Source organism: Perca flavescens, chromosome 11, assembly GCF_004354835.1.
Source record: "Perca flavescens isolate YP-PL-M2 chromosome 11, PFLA_1.0, whole genome shotgun sequence".
Classification (NCBI taxonomy): Eukaryota; Metazoa; Chordata; class Actinopteri; order Perciformes; family Percidae; genus Perca; species Perca flavescens.
In genome coordinates this window covers 10,756,095-10,771,620 of record NC_041341.1, presented here as the reverse complement: position 1 = coordinate 10,771,620, position 15,526 = coordinate 10,756,095, and the positions used below count along the sequence as shown (strand labels likewise).

The 15,526-nt window shown below is 45.7% G+C and overlaps 1 protein-coding gene across 1 annotated transcript in view; it reads right to left on the bottom strand.

The window, feature by feature from the left end:
* The window catches only part of LOC114563619 (CD209 antigen-like protein E), a 45,295-nt gene that overhangs the window by 23,536 nt on the left and 6,233 nt on the right, over positions 1-15,526 (bottom strand). Inside the window, exons 3-5 of the mRNA XM_028590418.1 lie at positions 11,597-11,674; positions 11,152-11,319; positions 10,192-10,334 (exon numbers count right to left, since the gene is read on the bottom strand). Coding sequence (XP_028446219.1) covers positions 10,192-10,334; positions 11,152-11,319; positions 11,597-11,674 — 389 coding nt within the window. The remainder of the gene's footprint in view (positions 1-10,191; positions 10,335-11,151; positions 11,320-11,596; positions 11,675-15,526) is intronic.

Below are 15,526 nucleotides of genomic sequence, written 5' to 3'. Positions count from 1 at the left end.
CAGAACACTGGGGGCACAGACAACACAGAGCACTGGGGGCACAGACAACACAGAGCACTGGGGGCACAGAGCACTGGGGGCACAGACAACACAGAGCACTGGGGGCACAGAGCACTGGGGGCACAGAGAACACAGAGCACTGGGGGCACAGAGCACACAGAGGACACTGGGGGCACAGGGAACACAGAGGACACTGGGGGCACAGGGAACACAGAACTGTGCCGACTTCGACAAGACAGACTAGGATAGAACAGGGACAGACTCGGACAGAACAGACTCAGACAGAACAGGGACAGACTCGGACTCAGACAAGACAGACTCGGAACCAGACAAGACAGACCCGGGCAGGACAGGGACAGACTCGGACAGAACAGACTCAGACAGAACAGGGACAGACTCAGACTCAGACAAGACAGGCTCGGACAGAACAGGGACGGACTCAGACGGGACAGACTCAGACGGGACGGACTCAGACAAGACGGACTCAGACAGAACAGGGACAGACTCAGACAGAACAGGGACAGACTCAGACAGAACAGGGACAGACTCAGACAGAACAGGGACAGACCGAACAGGGACAGACTCAGACTCAGACAAGACAGGCTCGGACAGAACAGGGACGGACTCAGACGGGACAGACTCAGACGGGACAGACTCAGACAAGACGGACTCAGACAAGACGGACTCAGACAAGACGGACTCAGACAAGACGGACTCAGACAGAACAGGGACAGACTCAGACAGAACAGGGACAGACCGAACAGGGACAGACTCAGACGAGACAGACTCAGACACAGGGGAAGTAATAGGGATACAGACAGTGAAGGGGACGGAGACAAGGACGGGCACGGTAACGGGGACAAGGATGGGTACGGTGACGGGGACGAGGATGGGCACGGTGATAGGGACGGAGACGAGCACAGTGACAGGGATGGAGACAGGCACGGAGACAGGGACGGAGACAGGGACGAAGACAGGCACAGAGATAGGGACGAAGACAGGCACAGAGACAGGGATGGAGACAGGCACAGAGACAGGGATGGAGACAGGCACAGAGACAGGGATGGACATAGTCTTAGGGGCGGTCTCTGGGGCGCCAGAGACCGGCAAAGTCCCAGAGGCCGGCGAAGTCCCAGAGATGGTCCCATGGGAGCCGGAGACCGGCGAAGTCCCAGAGGTGGTCCCAGAGGCCGGCAAGGACCCAGAGGCCGGCAAAGTCACAGGGGTGCTGGGCAGTACTGGGACACTGGGCAGCTTGGGGACACTAGAGACACCAGAGGACTCGGGGACGCTAGAGAGGCTGCTGGCTAGCTGGGACTCGGAAGAGCTGCTGGCTAGTAGCTGGGACTCGGGGAAACTGCTAGGTAGCTGGGACTCGGGGAAACTGCTAGGTAGCTGGGACTCGGGGGCACTGCTAGCTAGCCTGGAGTCAGGGGAGCCGCTAGCTGGCTGGGAGTCAGGGGAGAGGCCGCTAGCAGGCCGGGAGGCTGGGAAGAGGCCGCTAGCAGGCCGGGACTCAGGGGAGAGGCCGCTAGCAGGCCGGGACTCAGGGGAGAGGCCGCTAGCAGGCCGGGAGGCTGGGAAGAGGCCGCTAGCAGGCCGGGACTCAGGGGAGAGGCCGCTAGCAGGCCGGGACTCAGGGGGGAGGGGAGAGCAGGCCGGGACTCAGGGGAGAGGGCTAGCAGGCCGGGACTCAGGGGAGAGGCCGCTAGCAGGCCGGGACTCAGGGGAGAGGCCGCTAGCAGGCCTGGAGTCAGGGGAGATGCTAGCTGGCCTGGAGTCAGGGGGGCTGCTAGCTGGCCTGGAGTCAGGGGGGCTGCTAGCTAGCTGGGATTCTGTGGGGCTGCTAGCCAGCTGGGAGGCAGGGAAAGAGCTGTACGTCAGCCCAGGGACAGAGGACCTGCACGTCAGCTCGAGGTTAGGAGGGCCGCACGTCGGCTCGGGGTCAGGAGAGCCGCGCACGCCGCTCGGGTCAGGAGAGCCGCACGCCGCTCGGGTCAGGAGAGCCGCACGCCGGCTCGGGGTCAGGAGAGCCGCACGCCGCCTGGGTCAGAGAGAGCCGCACACGCTCGGGTCAGGAGAGCCGCACGCCGCCCGGGGTCAGGAGAGCCGCACGCCGCCCGGGTCAGGAGCCGCACGTCGGCCTGGGGGTCAGGAGAGCCGCACGCCGGGTCGGGTCAGGAGAGCCGCACGCCGCCCGGGTCAGGAGAGCCGCACGCCGCCCGGGTCAGGAGAGCCGCACGTCTGGTCATCAGAGAGCCGTGACGCCGGGTCGTGGTCAGAGAGCCGCACGCCGGTTCAGTCAGGAGAGCCGCACGGGCGACTCGGGGCGGTTGCACGCCAGCGGCGATTCGGCGGTTGCACGCCAGCGGCGACGGGCGGCTGCACGCCAGCGGCGATTCGGCGGCGCATCGCCAGCGGGCGATCTGGCGGCTGCACGCCAGCGGCGATTCCGGCGGCTGCACGCCAGCGGCGATTCGGGCGGTTGCCGCCAGCGGCGATCCGGCGGTTGCACGCCAGCGCGACTCCGGCACACAGGTCGGCCCAGGCTCAGGTACCCCGGTCAGGTCAGGCTCAGGTCCGCTGGGCAGCTTGGGCTCAGGTCCGATGTGAGGCTGAGTAGGGACCTGGCGCTGAGAGCCACGACGCCCCTTCCTCCGCCCACGGCCTCCACGGGTCCCCGCGGAGACGGCCAGGCGGGCTCCTTCATAGGACTGCTGGTGGTTGGTTGTGCATACTGACCAGGTTGCGCCGAACGGACTGCTAGTTGAAGCACTGGGTCTCTGACTAGCAGCTTGCCGGCTGGCTCTTTCAGCTTCTTCGGTCCGTTTAAGCCACATGGAAAATTGTCCAAACAAAGACGTGCAGGGCCTTGGTTCCTCTCCGGGTGGAGTGGGGGCTCGACTCAGAGGAACGGGCGAGGAGATAGACGGAGCGGCAAACAATGCCCCAGTAGCCACGGTGTTAGTTGGCTGAGAGACAGGCGGGCAAGTGGGTGAGCCATGGAGGAAGCTATCCAACTTCTTCTTCACAATGTTTAGGCGTGGAACAAAATGGCTCACCCACGGTCTCTCCTTAAACCACTGTTCTTGCGTGGAGATCCTCTCCAGAACTGGGGCACACCGACCGGGTCTTGAGTCCAAAAGGCTCTCCACAGTGCGCTCAAACTCTGCTACTTTCTCCTCGAAAAGTTGCCTCTCTGCTGGGTCCATGCTGGTCAGATCGTTCTGTGACGAGGGAGCGGGAATTCGGACCCAAATGCAGAGAGGAGGCAGGCAGGCAGGAGGCGGTCAAACTGAGGTATTTATTACAACAAAGGGCGGCAGTACAACGACTGGAAACATACAAAATAAAACACTGAAGGCAGGAGCGAACAGAACACACTAGGGAACAAACAACAGACATGGGCGAGCACACAAAACGATCTGACAAGAGACAAGGGGAACACAGAGGCTAAATACATGAGGTGACAGGCAAATCATAAACAGGTGAGACAACAGGTGAAGCACATCAGGGCAGGGCAAGACAATCAACAAAGGTGGGAACAGAAAGCAAAGCTAGACATGACAAGACAGAAGACCAGACTATCAAAATAAAACAGGAAGCAGAACATAAACCGGGAAACATGAAATCAACTAAACACAGAAACTTGACAACACTAAACACAAGGGAGAACAACAAGAACAGGAAACATACAGAAAACTACGAAGCAACAGAAACGGCACAAAACACAAGGCAAAATACAGAAACCACAACAGAACAAAACACAAGGCAAAATACAGAAACCACAACACCGACATGTTTGTTGACTATGAGCCTGGTAGGTCTCTCAGATCAGCACGTACTGTTCAGTTGGTGGTGGTGGAGTTCTGTCCAAGAGTGGTGAAATGGCCTTCAGCCATTATGTTGCCCACTGCTGGAATCAGCTTCCACTGGATCTAAGGAAAGCACCATTTTTAAATCTAAGTTAAAGATGTTCTCTTCTCCAGAGCTTTTAATTAGTCTTGTTTGATGGTATTTTTAATTACTTTATTATTTATTTTTAAATTATGTTATGCCTTTATAAAATGTCTTCATGTATCTCAATTGTATATTTGTGTTGTTGTTTCTGCCTGTAAAGTGCTTTGAATGACGTCTGTGTATGAGAAAGTGCTCTATAAATACATTTGCCTTGCCTTGCCTCACATAAACTGCTGCTGTGCAGACTGTAGTTAGAGTTTTGCACGCTACTCCAGTTGTGCCCACTGTCGTCTAGCAATTGAAAAAAACTGTAAGACTGTATGAATGACTGTAATGTCATGGACTCGTAATATTCAATTCAATTCAATTCAATTCAATTTTATTTATAGTATCAAATCATAACAAAAGTTATCTCGAGACACTTTACAGATAGAGTAGGTCTAGACCACACTCTATAAATTCCAAAAGCCCAACAATTACAGTAATTCCCTCAAGAGCAAGCATTAGCAGTGGCTATTGCGACAGTGGCAAGAAAAAACTCCCTTTTAGGAAGAAACCTCGGCAGACCCAGACTCTTGGTAGGCGGTGTCTGACGGGCCGGTTGGGGGCGTGATGAACAGTGGTGATAACAGTCACATTAGAAGTCACATTGACTTTGAAGGTTATCGTGGAAGTTCATGTCATAGCAGGGCACATCGTGTCATACTGAGTATTGCAGTCTCCTATACGGATCCTGACTACTCTGTGCATAGGAACATCACAGCAGGGCGAGCGGGATGTAACGTGGCGCTGCAGAGCACGGGGAGGCTGCGGATGCAGCAGGACGCAGCAGGATGCAGCCGGGAATGCAGAGAATCGCAGAGCATAGCTCTGCGAAGAAGAAATATAAGGACTCCGGGGAGTAAACTCCCCAGAGCTAGATTAGTAACAAGCATTTCTGGGACAGGATGCATACAAAAGTAACAAGTAGAGATGAGAGAGCAGCTCAGTGTGTCTTAGGGAGGAACAGCCTCCCGGCAGTCTAGAATTGTAATAGCATAACTTAAGAGAGGCAGGTTAAAGAGAGGTGCCTGGTCGGGCTAGAACTCCCCCAACCGGTCGGGCTGTACTGGACCGCCTCCCTCTACTCTCGCTCGATTATTAATTATACAGTATAGAAAAAAAAAAAAAAAAACTGATGACTACGAGGAGAAGCAGTGGGCCGGGTTAGGTGGACGCTTCAACTCCTCGTCCCTAACTATAAGCTTTATCAAAGAGGAGGGTTTTCAGTTTACTCCTAAATGTGGTAACGGTGTCTGCCTCTCGAACCCCGACTGGGAGCTGGTTCCACAATACTGGAGCCTGATAGCTGAAGGCCCTGGCCCCCAGTCTACTTCCAGAGACTCTAGGAACCATAAGTAGCCCCGCATTCTGGGAGCGCAGTGCTCTAGTGGGACAATAAGGTACTATGAGCTCTTCTAAGTATGATGGTGCTTGACCATTTAGAGCTTTGTAAGTTAGGAGGAGGATTTTAAATTCAATCCTATATTTCACTGGAAGCCAATGCAGAGAAGCTAATACAGGAGAAATAGTTAGGTGCATTGGTGACCGATTAACCCAAATTAATGAATGTAAAAGTAAATGTCTTTATCCAGCAAGTCCTCTAAATTAAAAGGCCAAATGTGGGAGAAATAGTTGGAGGAAACCGCTTAAGTCAACTTTCTTTCAGCGTCAAACTTCATCATAATATATATTCAGTATAATGTACAGGTTTGTTACATTGTAAATGGTTGGGGTTAGGGTTGCTGTAGTCTTGACTGACAACGGTTCATTTACCGGATAATTCCCGGAGCGGCCAAAAGTTCCACAGGATGTCCCTCACCTTCTACTTTCTTTGTGTTTACACTCTGAACTCCGATCACTTCGAGGAACAGCAACCGGATTCTCCGAGCTACCAAATTAACTTTACATGCTGAAAATGGTTTTGAAGAAAATTTGGATCGTGCAACATGGCAGGCCTGCTTGGTTATTTGTGGAAATTATTGTAAAGAGTCACGAAGGTTTATGGCATTAACTCTTAAACTGGGATGTTTTGGAACGGACCTATTGGTGGGGATTCACTATGGTCAAAATACACACAGCGATACACTAGTAAGAGCAAATTATGTTGAACCATGTATGTGTACGGTATTGTGTTAACAGTGTATGTGTGGAGGGGCCAGACCTTCCTCCGCAGCGCTGTGGAGATAGGTCTGGCAATGCGAGATTAGGGTTGCTGTGGCCTGTGATGAAGATATGAGATTTATATTTTTACAGATGGAAACTGTTGAGTTTAAAAAAGTTAAAACAATGCTGATGTTTGATAACAATGTACTTTCATGTTTTGATGTATTCTATGTACACTGCAGCTTGGGTAGGCATCTAGGATTGGCTCAAATACTGTTGCAGTTTCACACCTCATACTCTCTCTCTCTCAGATAGAATTGATCAAAGTCAAACATTTAACATATAGAAAGAAAACTTTTGTCCCACAACAGGAAGAAAATTTGAGCCAAGCCCCCTGCTGGGGCAGACGAGACTAGAACAAAGGTTGTGTATTCCTGTAAGGCTAGATGGGGATTGACATTCACATGTTACAAACCTTTCATCTTGACCTGGAGTAACCTGAGAATTCAGAGGTGCGCCTTGTCTTGAGGGGCAACGGACCAATAGAGAGAGTTTTCATTTGAGGAACCGCCCATGACTTCAAGGGAATATAATTGTGATACTAAGAAATGTTCATGACTGTTAAAATGTGACTACAGAGGGGGACGCATCTTTTCAGTCCGCTGCTCAGGGATGTTGTTAGACCTATGGGGGCGGAAGCTACCCCAAAATGTTCCTAAGCCCCCCTAAATAATAATTAGAACAACAATAACAATTTGATTTATCCTCATTGATATTTAGACGCAACAAATGATATATATAGCTACAAAAAAATAGCCGAAAAGTCGGACGTTAGACAGAAGTACAGAGAGTCGTTGTGCTATCAAGATGATGCACTGCACCGTCTCGTTGCATTCGTGTGAACTGGCAGCTTTCAGAGCGTTGCAGACCGCAGCGTTGCAAGTAACTGGGGGATTCATCTTGTCTCGTTGCTACTCTTTGGTCTGAACTCGCTATGCACCCTCCCCCCCACACATACACACACCGATACACACACTAATGGTGAAAGAAAGATTGATTACACGTAGTGATACAGGGTGAAATTGTAAGTTGTTTTTAATTGACCCTTCGCTAAGCCCCGCCCTCCTTAGTTACTGTTGCTACGCTGTTGCTACGCCTGACAAGCTTTCTTTTTGGCGAACAGGTGAAATATCTGGGGAGCAAGACAAAAGGGACTGCAGTATGCATTTCAGGGATATATCCACCACATAACATGCAACCCATTAGCGAATAATGTCATCAAAATTGAATGTGTTTGTAGCTTGAAGTTAGCGCGGACCGCTGATTAGCTTACAACGCTAGTATTGGGGGCACAGGGAAAGTAAAAGCAAATCGCTATTCATACCACTAAAAAGGCTCAAATATCACCACACGTCAATGGTAGTATAGTGAGGGTCCCTAGATGTTAACCGAAGCATTGAGAACATTGTAAGTGTACAGACAGTTGATTAAAAAGATAGATTAGAAAGACCGTAGCTCCCAAGACGGTGGCCGCCTGTATACGAGAACGCGACTGTCTTTACAATCACTCTTATTTCAATCTATTTCTCAATGCTTCGGTTAACATTTAGATACCCTCATTATGCAACCGTTGAAGTGTGGTGATATTTTGAGCCTTTTTCGTGGTATAAATAGTGATTTGTTTTTACTTTCCCTGTTCCCCAAATACTAGCTAGCGTTGTAAGCTAATCAGCGGTCCGTACTAGCTTGTTTCAAGCTACGAACACATTCGATTAGCATGAAAACATGTACCAGAGAGCAATCGAGTGGGTACACACCTGTTATTATCCCCTAGGTTCGTTTTGCGCCGGAATTGTCCTTTATTTTACATTTAAATATATGCATTATGAACAAAGAACCGTCATTATTTCCAAGTAATGTTGTGCTGAGTTAGCTAGCTAGCTAACATTAGCGTGTTCTAGCATTGGAGTAAACGTAGCTAGCTAGGTGTTTTTGTTAATCTTGTCGACATTTAGTTGTGAATGGGGCTTCCCACACTGCTTGATACACAAATTCCACCACCCTGTCCAAACTTTTAGGATACTGGGTATCGGTTTTGCACAACACTTCAGCGTGTTTCCCTCACTCAAAAGCTTGACAGACCTCCTGCGCCTAGTTACGGTTGCTAAGCCATGATTGGCCTGTGGCGGTTTTCGGGCGTGGCTTAGCGAAGGGTCAATTACCTGCTCACCTTTAGCTACGTTTTCTTGAGGTAAAGGAAAGGGGATATTTTGGTTTGCTATGGAAAACTATAGTCTAGCTAGAGTGAATGAGGGAATTACAAGAAATGGTTAACTTAGCAAGCTAATTGCAACTCTTTGTTCATTGCCAATAATCTAGCCTATCTCTATAGTAGGCCTATTCTAAAACAATAGAATGTTGTTGTCACTGAAAACTAAATGTCATAGGGTTCCTGTTAATGCTATTGTACCGTTGTATCCTTCAATTCATTGAGCAGATGAGATGGAAGATATTTCAGCATCAGGGTTAGGGGTTAGCCATCAGGTTATTGTATTTAGACAGTAGCCACTTTAAATAGGATCCGTATTAATATCTTACATGACAAAGTATGCAGTGATGCCTATTTTTTTTCTTTTTCTTGTACTGCTATCTCATATTTGTTCAACTTACTTCAACTTATTAGCTGTCTGGCCTCTGTCTGTTTTTGGACATTTTGGATGTTGTTTCATGTGACCAATTTGCATTTCGAAGTCATAAAATTAGCATCAGAGTAGAAATGGAAGAAGAGGATATGTCTGTCACTTTTGACTTGTTAACATCTTGGTTTCTTGACTGGTTATTGACATAAGTGTAGCTCTAATACAGTAACGAAAGATGTGAGTGCAAAGATTTTGCAAACGCAAGTTACAAATACCCTGGAGGCTAAGCCTTTCAATCCTAGTGACGTCCCTGCCGCTGCTGCAGTCTAATATTGTTTTTTAACATTTAAGTCATTTTGTTTAATCAAATCTTTTGTTAATTCTTCATTGGACCCAAGCCTCTTCTTCCTCAGAGATTCAGAAACAAGTCTTTTTTTTTCTATAAAACATTACCAGAATGTTGTATTCAACTAAAAGTAATTAGATCAGTTAACACACACACACACACACACACACACACACACACACACACACACACACACACACACACACACACACACACACACTCTATGAGTAAATGTTACTGCTTAATTTTTTTTAAGTAAACCAAACATGCAAACTCTTTGTATGATGAATATCACTCTTACTATAAAGCCTCATGCACACCTGTCTTTGTCTCTGATTTTAAAAGATTATTTATTGATTGCAAACAACACTAGACTGAAGAGGAATTGGTTACGTTGCTGCTTATATTAGATATAGATTAATCAGGCATTTTATACATACATATTAGTCCCAGTATTTTGTGTTCACTGATACCCTGTTATGGACACACAAGCACATCATCAAAACAAAACATACACCAATGTTAAGCTTTTTTCTCACAGATCCAGTACATAACTTTTTCACATGACAGGTCATTCCACTCAGCGGTGGTAGGTCCAATATGTGCACAGTCCTCTTCGCCCCCACCGCCATTATCAGGCTGCCCTGTCCTCCAGTTCCTAACAAATTAAAGAGAATCATAATACTGCAAATCTCTGACATGAACACAGTTCCTCTGTGTCACATAATGCTCTCCAGGTAGATGACTGCGGCATTAAGTGTCAGCACTAAAAATTCCGCTTCGAGGGAATTCTATAAGTTAATGTCTATATTAAATCAAAGTGAATCCTTACTTCAGAGTCAGTGGAGTTCCATCTACCCATTTCCAGGTCCCCTCCTCATCTCTGTCACTCAGACCAATCCAATAACAAGTATCTTTTTTGATGGATCCAGAGAGAAATGTCTGTAAAAGAAATCCACATCACATTTTAGTTTTAACCAAAATATGTGAGCAGTTTACAAGTATTTATCTCCACACAAAACTTAACTTTAACCTAATCATCATTATTAAATATTACCTAGAAGAAAATAAGTAAATCCTGTATACTATCATGGACTGTACCTGTTCTTCAGAGCTTTCTATCACCACCAGATCTGCTCCTCTCTCTCTGCAGTCTTGTCTGCCTTTCTCCCAGGAACCAGACTCAGCAGAGAGGAGATAGCAGGAAGAACTGAACATCCTCCATCCTGCTGGACACGTTTTCTCTGTAAGATACAAACAAGATACACTACAGATCAACAAGACTCATGTCAATATGTAGTTCTATGTCAATATGTAGTTCTGTAGAAGTCAACTTTTTTAATGATGGTGCTCATTTGGTTAATTTAACCTTATCAGATGGTTCTAGACTTGACTGGTTTTGGACCAAATTGATTATATAGATTATCTATCTATCTATCTATTATCTACTAATAATCATCTTATACATTGTGACTCTGGCGCAATCAAGCACAGACAAGAGAGAATTGTCAGTTAGGAGAATATAATGTAGCAATGTAGCAACATGCAGGGAAAGAGGACACAATTTTGCTGGGGTCTATAATCATGTATTGTTTTCATAAATTTAGGTTTGGTTAATAAAATTTCAAATTTTGGACTGAAATTTGCTACTAAATCATGAAGATACTAAGAAGATCTCATCACAATGCAGGGGGACTGAATAAAAGTGTTACTCTTCAGACATGGAGGACAGTTTGTTCTCACTGGAGACCCTCAGTCAGGTTGGCAGCTGATCCACGTAATGACACATGGTCGGAAATAATCAAGAGACATTTCTCAGAAACACAAAACACCTTCTGCATTCATGTAATGTCTAATTTATTTCACAAAACTTGATATCCTTTTCTTTCCCCACGATAGTGAAGATAATCATACTAACCAACCTATGACTTGTCAAAGGGCGTGAGTCTATTTTCCTCAAATCGTGCAGCCCTACCAAAATCAGAGATCTCATCACAATGCAGGGTGACTGAGTAAAAATGTTACAGCAGGTAAATCTAAATACCAGATGCAAGCACTCACTTTGTTGAAGCCTGTCCAACTCTTTAGCCATTTCAGTGAGGCTGGAGTTCAGCCGGTCTCTCTCTTCAGACAGGGAAGAAGACTTGTTCTCACTGGCCTGGAGACGCTCAGTCAGGTTGGCTTTGATAGAGGAGAGCTCTGCAGCTGATCCACGTAATGACACATGGTCTAAAATAATCAAGAGACATTTCTCAGAAACACAAAACACCTTCTGCATTCATGTCATGTCTACTTTATTTCACACAACTTGATATCCTTTTTTTTGCCCCATGATAGTGAAAGATAATCATACTAACCAACCTATGACATGTCAAAGGGTGTGAGCCTACTGTATTTTCCTCATCTCGAGCAAACCCTACCAAAATCACAGATCTCATCACAATGCAGGGTGACTGGGTAAAAATGTTACGGCAAGTAAATCTAAATACCAGACGGAAGCACTCACTCTGTTTAAGCCTGTCCAAGTCATCACTGGCCTGGAGACACTCAGTCAGGTTGGCTTTGATAGTGGAGAGATCTGCAGCTGATCCACGTAATGACACATGGTCAGAAATTACCACCAGACATTTCTCAGAAAGACAAAACACCTTCCGCATTCAAGTCTTTTTTTACTACAGTTTTATCACTAACACCTTATACTGCTGCTGTAACAGTTTTTTTCGATTGCTAAACAAAACTGGTCACAACTGAAGCCACATGCAAAACTCTTACCACAGTCTGCATTGCCAACAGTCACCTGAGGTAAACGGTTCACATCAGCTCCAAACAACCCAAATCTTCACACACACATCTCAAAACAGGCTCAGTGCACTGAAACCTTTTGAACAATCCTCATTGAGACAACACACACTGTCACTCAGAACACACAGAGTAAAAACACTAGCATCAAACGCCAATACAAAATACTGAATAATTTGAATGACTTCACACAAATCAATACTTTCTTTAAAGAGAAAAAAATTCCTTCACTTTTTATAACATAACTTGCTTTTTTGTTGATTTATATTTTTTAACCTATAATGCTACATCTATCAACATTTATTTAGATGTTATCATGGTATTCATTTCTTTACTTTAATAATATTATTTCGGTCTTATTACCGGTGAAATATTACAGTATATGCTGTAATACAGAACATTACGATATGATCCGAGCAGGAAGCATTCAAAGCCGATAGGCCTATCCCTCAATGCAATGCGGCCATTCATTTCAAAGAATCGGGCAGCGATCAGCTGGTCTTTAAAGGAACACGCCGACTTATTGGGAATTTAGCTTATTCACCGTAAGCCCAGAGTTAGATAAGTCGATACATACCCTTCTCATCTCCGTGCGTGCTGTAATGCTGTCTGACGGCTCCAGCGACATCAGGTCAGCACAGAACATCAGGTGAATGGTTCCAGCAATCCGACTGCTCCGAATAAGTGACAAAATAACGCCAACATGTTCCTATTTACATATTGTGGTTTATAGAATCACAGCGTGTACAAAAAACAACGTAACATGAGACACAGCCATCTTCTAACTGTAAAAAAACCGGGAACTATATTCTCAGGCGGAAGAATATAGTACTTGGGCGGAGTGATATGCTCGCAGCAAGCCTGTCTGAGAATATAGTTCCCGGTTTGTTTACTGTTAGAAGATGGCTGTGTCTCATGTTACGTTGTTTTTTGTACACACTGTGACTCTACAAATCACAACATGTAAATAGGAACATGTTGGCGTTATTTTGTCACTTTTGTCAAAATTCGGAGCAGTAGGCTAGTTGGAACCAGTTACCTGCAGGATCTGTGCTAGGCTAAGCTAATGCTGGAACCGTCAGACAGCGTTACAGCACGCACGGAGATGAATGTGAACGTGAATGAAAAGCGAGTAACACTGATAGCTGCTGCGGTTTGCATGCTCGGAGCTGCCTCCCTCTGGGTCTACCAAAACTCTGCTTGAACGGAATGCTGAAGCCGCCGGAGATCCCTGTTAGCTTTAACACTTCAACTACTGGCTGCTGTTTTGCGTAAAGAAAACTTTTGCAGAGGCTGCTGTTTTGTCGAGATTGCTGTTTTGCCTAAAGAAGACTTTTGCCGAGGCAGCTATTTAAAAATCCTGAGTATTGTAACCATTGTTGCATGCCTGTGTTGCCTTCATGGCTACTGGGCCAATGTATGAGCCACCTGTTTTTATATGAATGAATGTAGTTGAGGGGTTTGGCTCCTTATATTAATTTGGTTGATTACTTTGTTTCTTTCTTTTCTTTTTCTTTTTTTTGTCTACAATTTAATTAAAAGTTGTACTTATATTTTGTTTAGTTTTGTATTTATATTGTTTGTTTCCTTTCAATTTGTTTCCTTATAATCTGTTATTGATTTTTGATATTTCTTTTGTGAGTGAAACCCTTTAATTTTTAGTTGACTGAGAGCCAAGGTGGTGGTGTTGGTGTCCAGGTGGTGGTATCTCCTTCCCGTTGTGCTGTGTTTCCCCGTTTGATTTGCTGTGTTCACTGTTGTTTTTTTTTGTGTTCACGGGTGACTTTCCCTGGGATCCCCCTTACCCCCTCGTACCCCCTTCTCCGCCACTGGTAAGCCTCAGCCTAATTATTTTTACACCTAATTTACACCCTGTGACGTAACAACAAAAAAAACGTTGCTCGCGTGCACCGAAATCATGGCGGACGTTCATCTTCCATGACCGCAGAAACTGGCATATTAGGGAAGTTTTGTCTCTAAAGTTTATAACAATTGAATTTCTAGCGGAAAATGGATACTACAGTTGCGCTTTCTGTCTTCAGTGAAAGCATACAACCGTTGGTTTGTTAGTTAGTACCTATGTTTTTGTATACAGTATGGTTACCTAGCAACCGAGGCTTGAAGAAACCAAGTGGTAAATAGTTGTTCAGTAGCCTCAAAGAACTGCTAGGTGAGTGGTCAGTACGCTTACCTTTGGTATGGGAGTTTGGGGTTCCCCTGTGTGGTGATCTTATTTTTTTAAAATTTGGATTGGATAATTTGCATGCAATTGCGCAAGTCAGGACCCGCGAACGCAAATTTCTTTTTTTTTGCAGGGTGGTAGGGGAAGACTCATGAATATGCCTGCTCTGGTTGGGTTGGTTAGGTTTAGGCAAGAGGAGTGGGATTGGTTATGGTTAGGGTAAGAATGTCAGGGCGATAATATTCCAAGAAGGTGTAATACGTAATACGTGAGAAGTATGGATAACTGTGTGTAAATATATGCCAAGGTACTGTAAATGCACAGGGGTGAAAATAGCATACATTGATATTTGTACCAGACGGGGTATTAATAGAACACATTGCTGTGTGCACCGGCGGGGTACTAATGGCATTCATTTCTAATTGCACCGGGGTACGAATAGCACTTCTAATTGCACCAGGGTACAAATAGCATACTGCTAATTGTACCAGGGGTGCAAATAGCATACACTTCTAATTGCACTTGGGTACAAATATCATACTGCTAATTGTACCAGGGGTGCAAATAGCATACACTTCTAATTGCACCAGGGTACAAAGAGCATACTGCTAATTGTACCAGGGGTGCAAATAGCATACACTTCTAATTGTACCAGGGGTGCAAATAGCATACACTTCTAATTGTACCAGGGGTGCAAATAGCATACACTTCTAATTGCACCAGGGTACAAATAGCATATACTGCTAATTGTACCAGGGGTACAAATAGCATACACTGCTAATTGTACCAGGGGTGCAAATAGCATACACTGCTAATTGTACCAGGGGTGCAAATAGCCTCACTCTTATTTTTTCCCCCTTTTTGGTGTGAATGTGTTTTAAATTGATTGCTTTTTAACTTTATTGATTTTTATCGAAATAAAATTGTATTCTTTTGTTGTAAGTTGAACCTCGTCTTCGGCGTTTTTGTATACTGACCTGTGTGACCTTAAATATGATAATCTTGCAATTGGAAGTAAAATAATTCATTAGTAAGTGATATCATTCTCTGGGTGAAATTCCCAGGGTGGCGTTGTCGGTGTTTGGTTTTGTCAGCTCTCGTGCCGCCACACATGCATTAGGCACGGTTACGGTCTCTTTCAGTAGCCTGGTGCACGATCTCCTGGTGACAGCCTACCTATCATGTAACAAACATTTAACTTAACATAACTACTAAGATAACATGACATGCATTTGTATGTGATATCCATCTGTAATGTAGTCTATGAATTTGTAGGTACACAATCATCTAAGATGCACGAGAAATAAAGGCTTCTGGGATCGGTTGATAAGCCAAACTTGCCGAGAACCTAGACACCCGTTTGAATATAGACTCGTGCAGTAGGCTACCCTCGGTTACGGTCCTTACGGTCTCGTTCAGTAGCCTGGTGCGCGGTCTCCTTGTGACAGCCTAGCC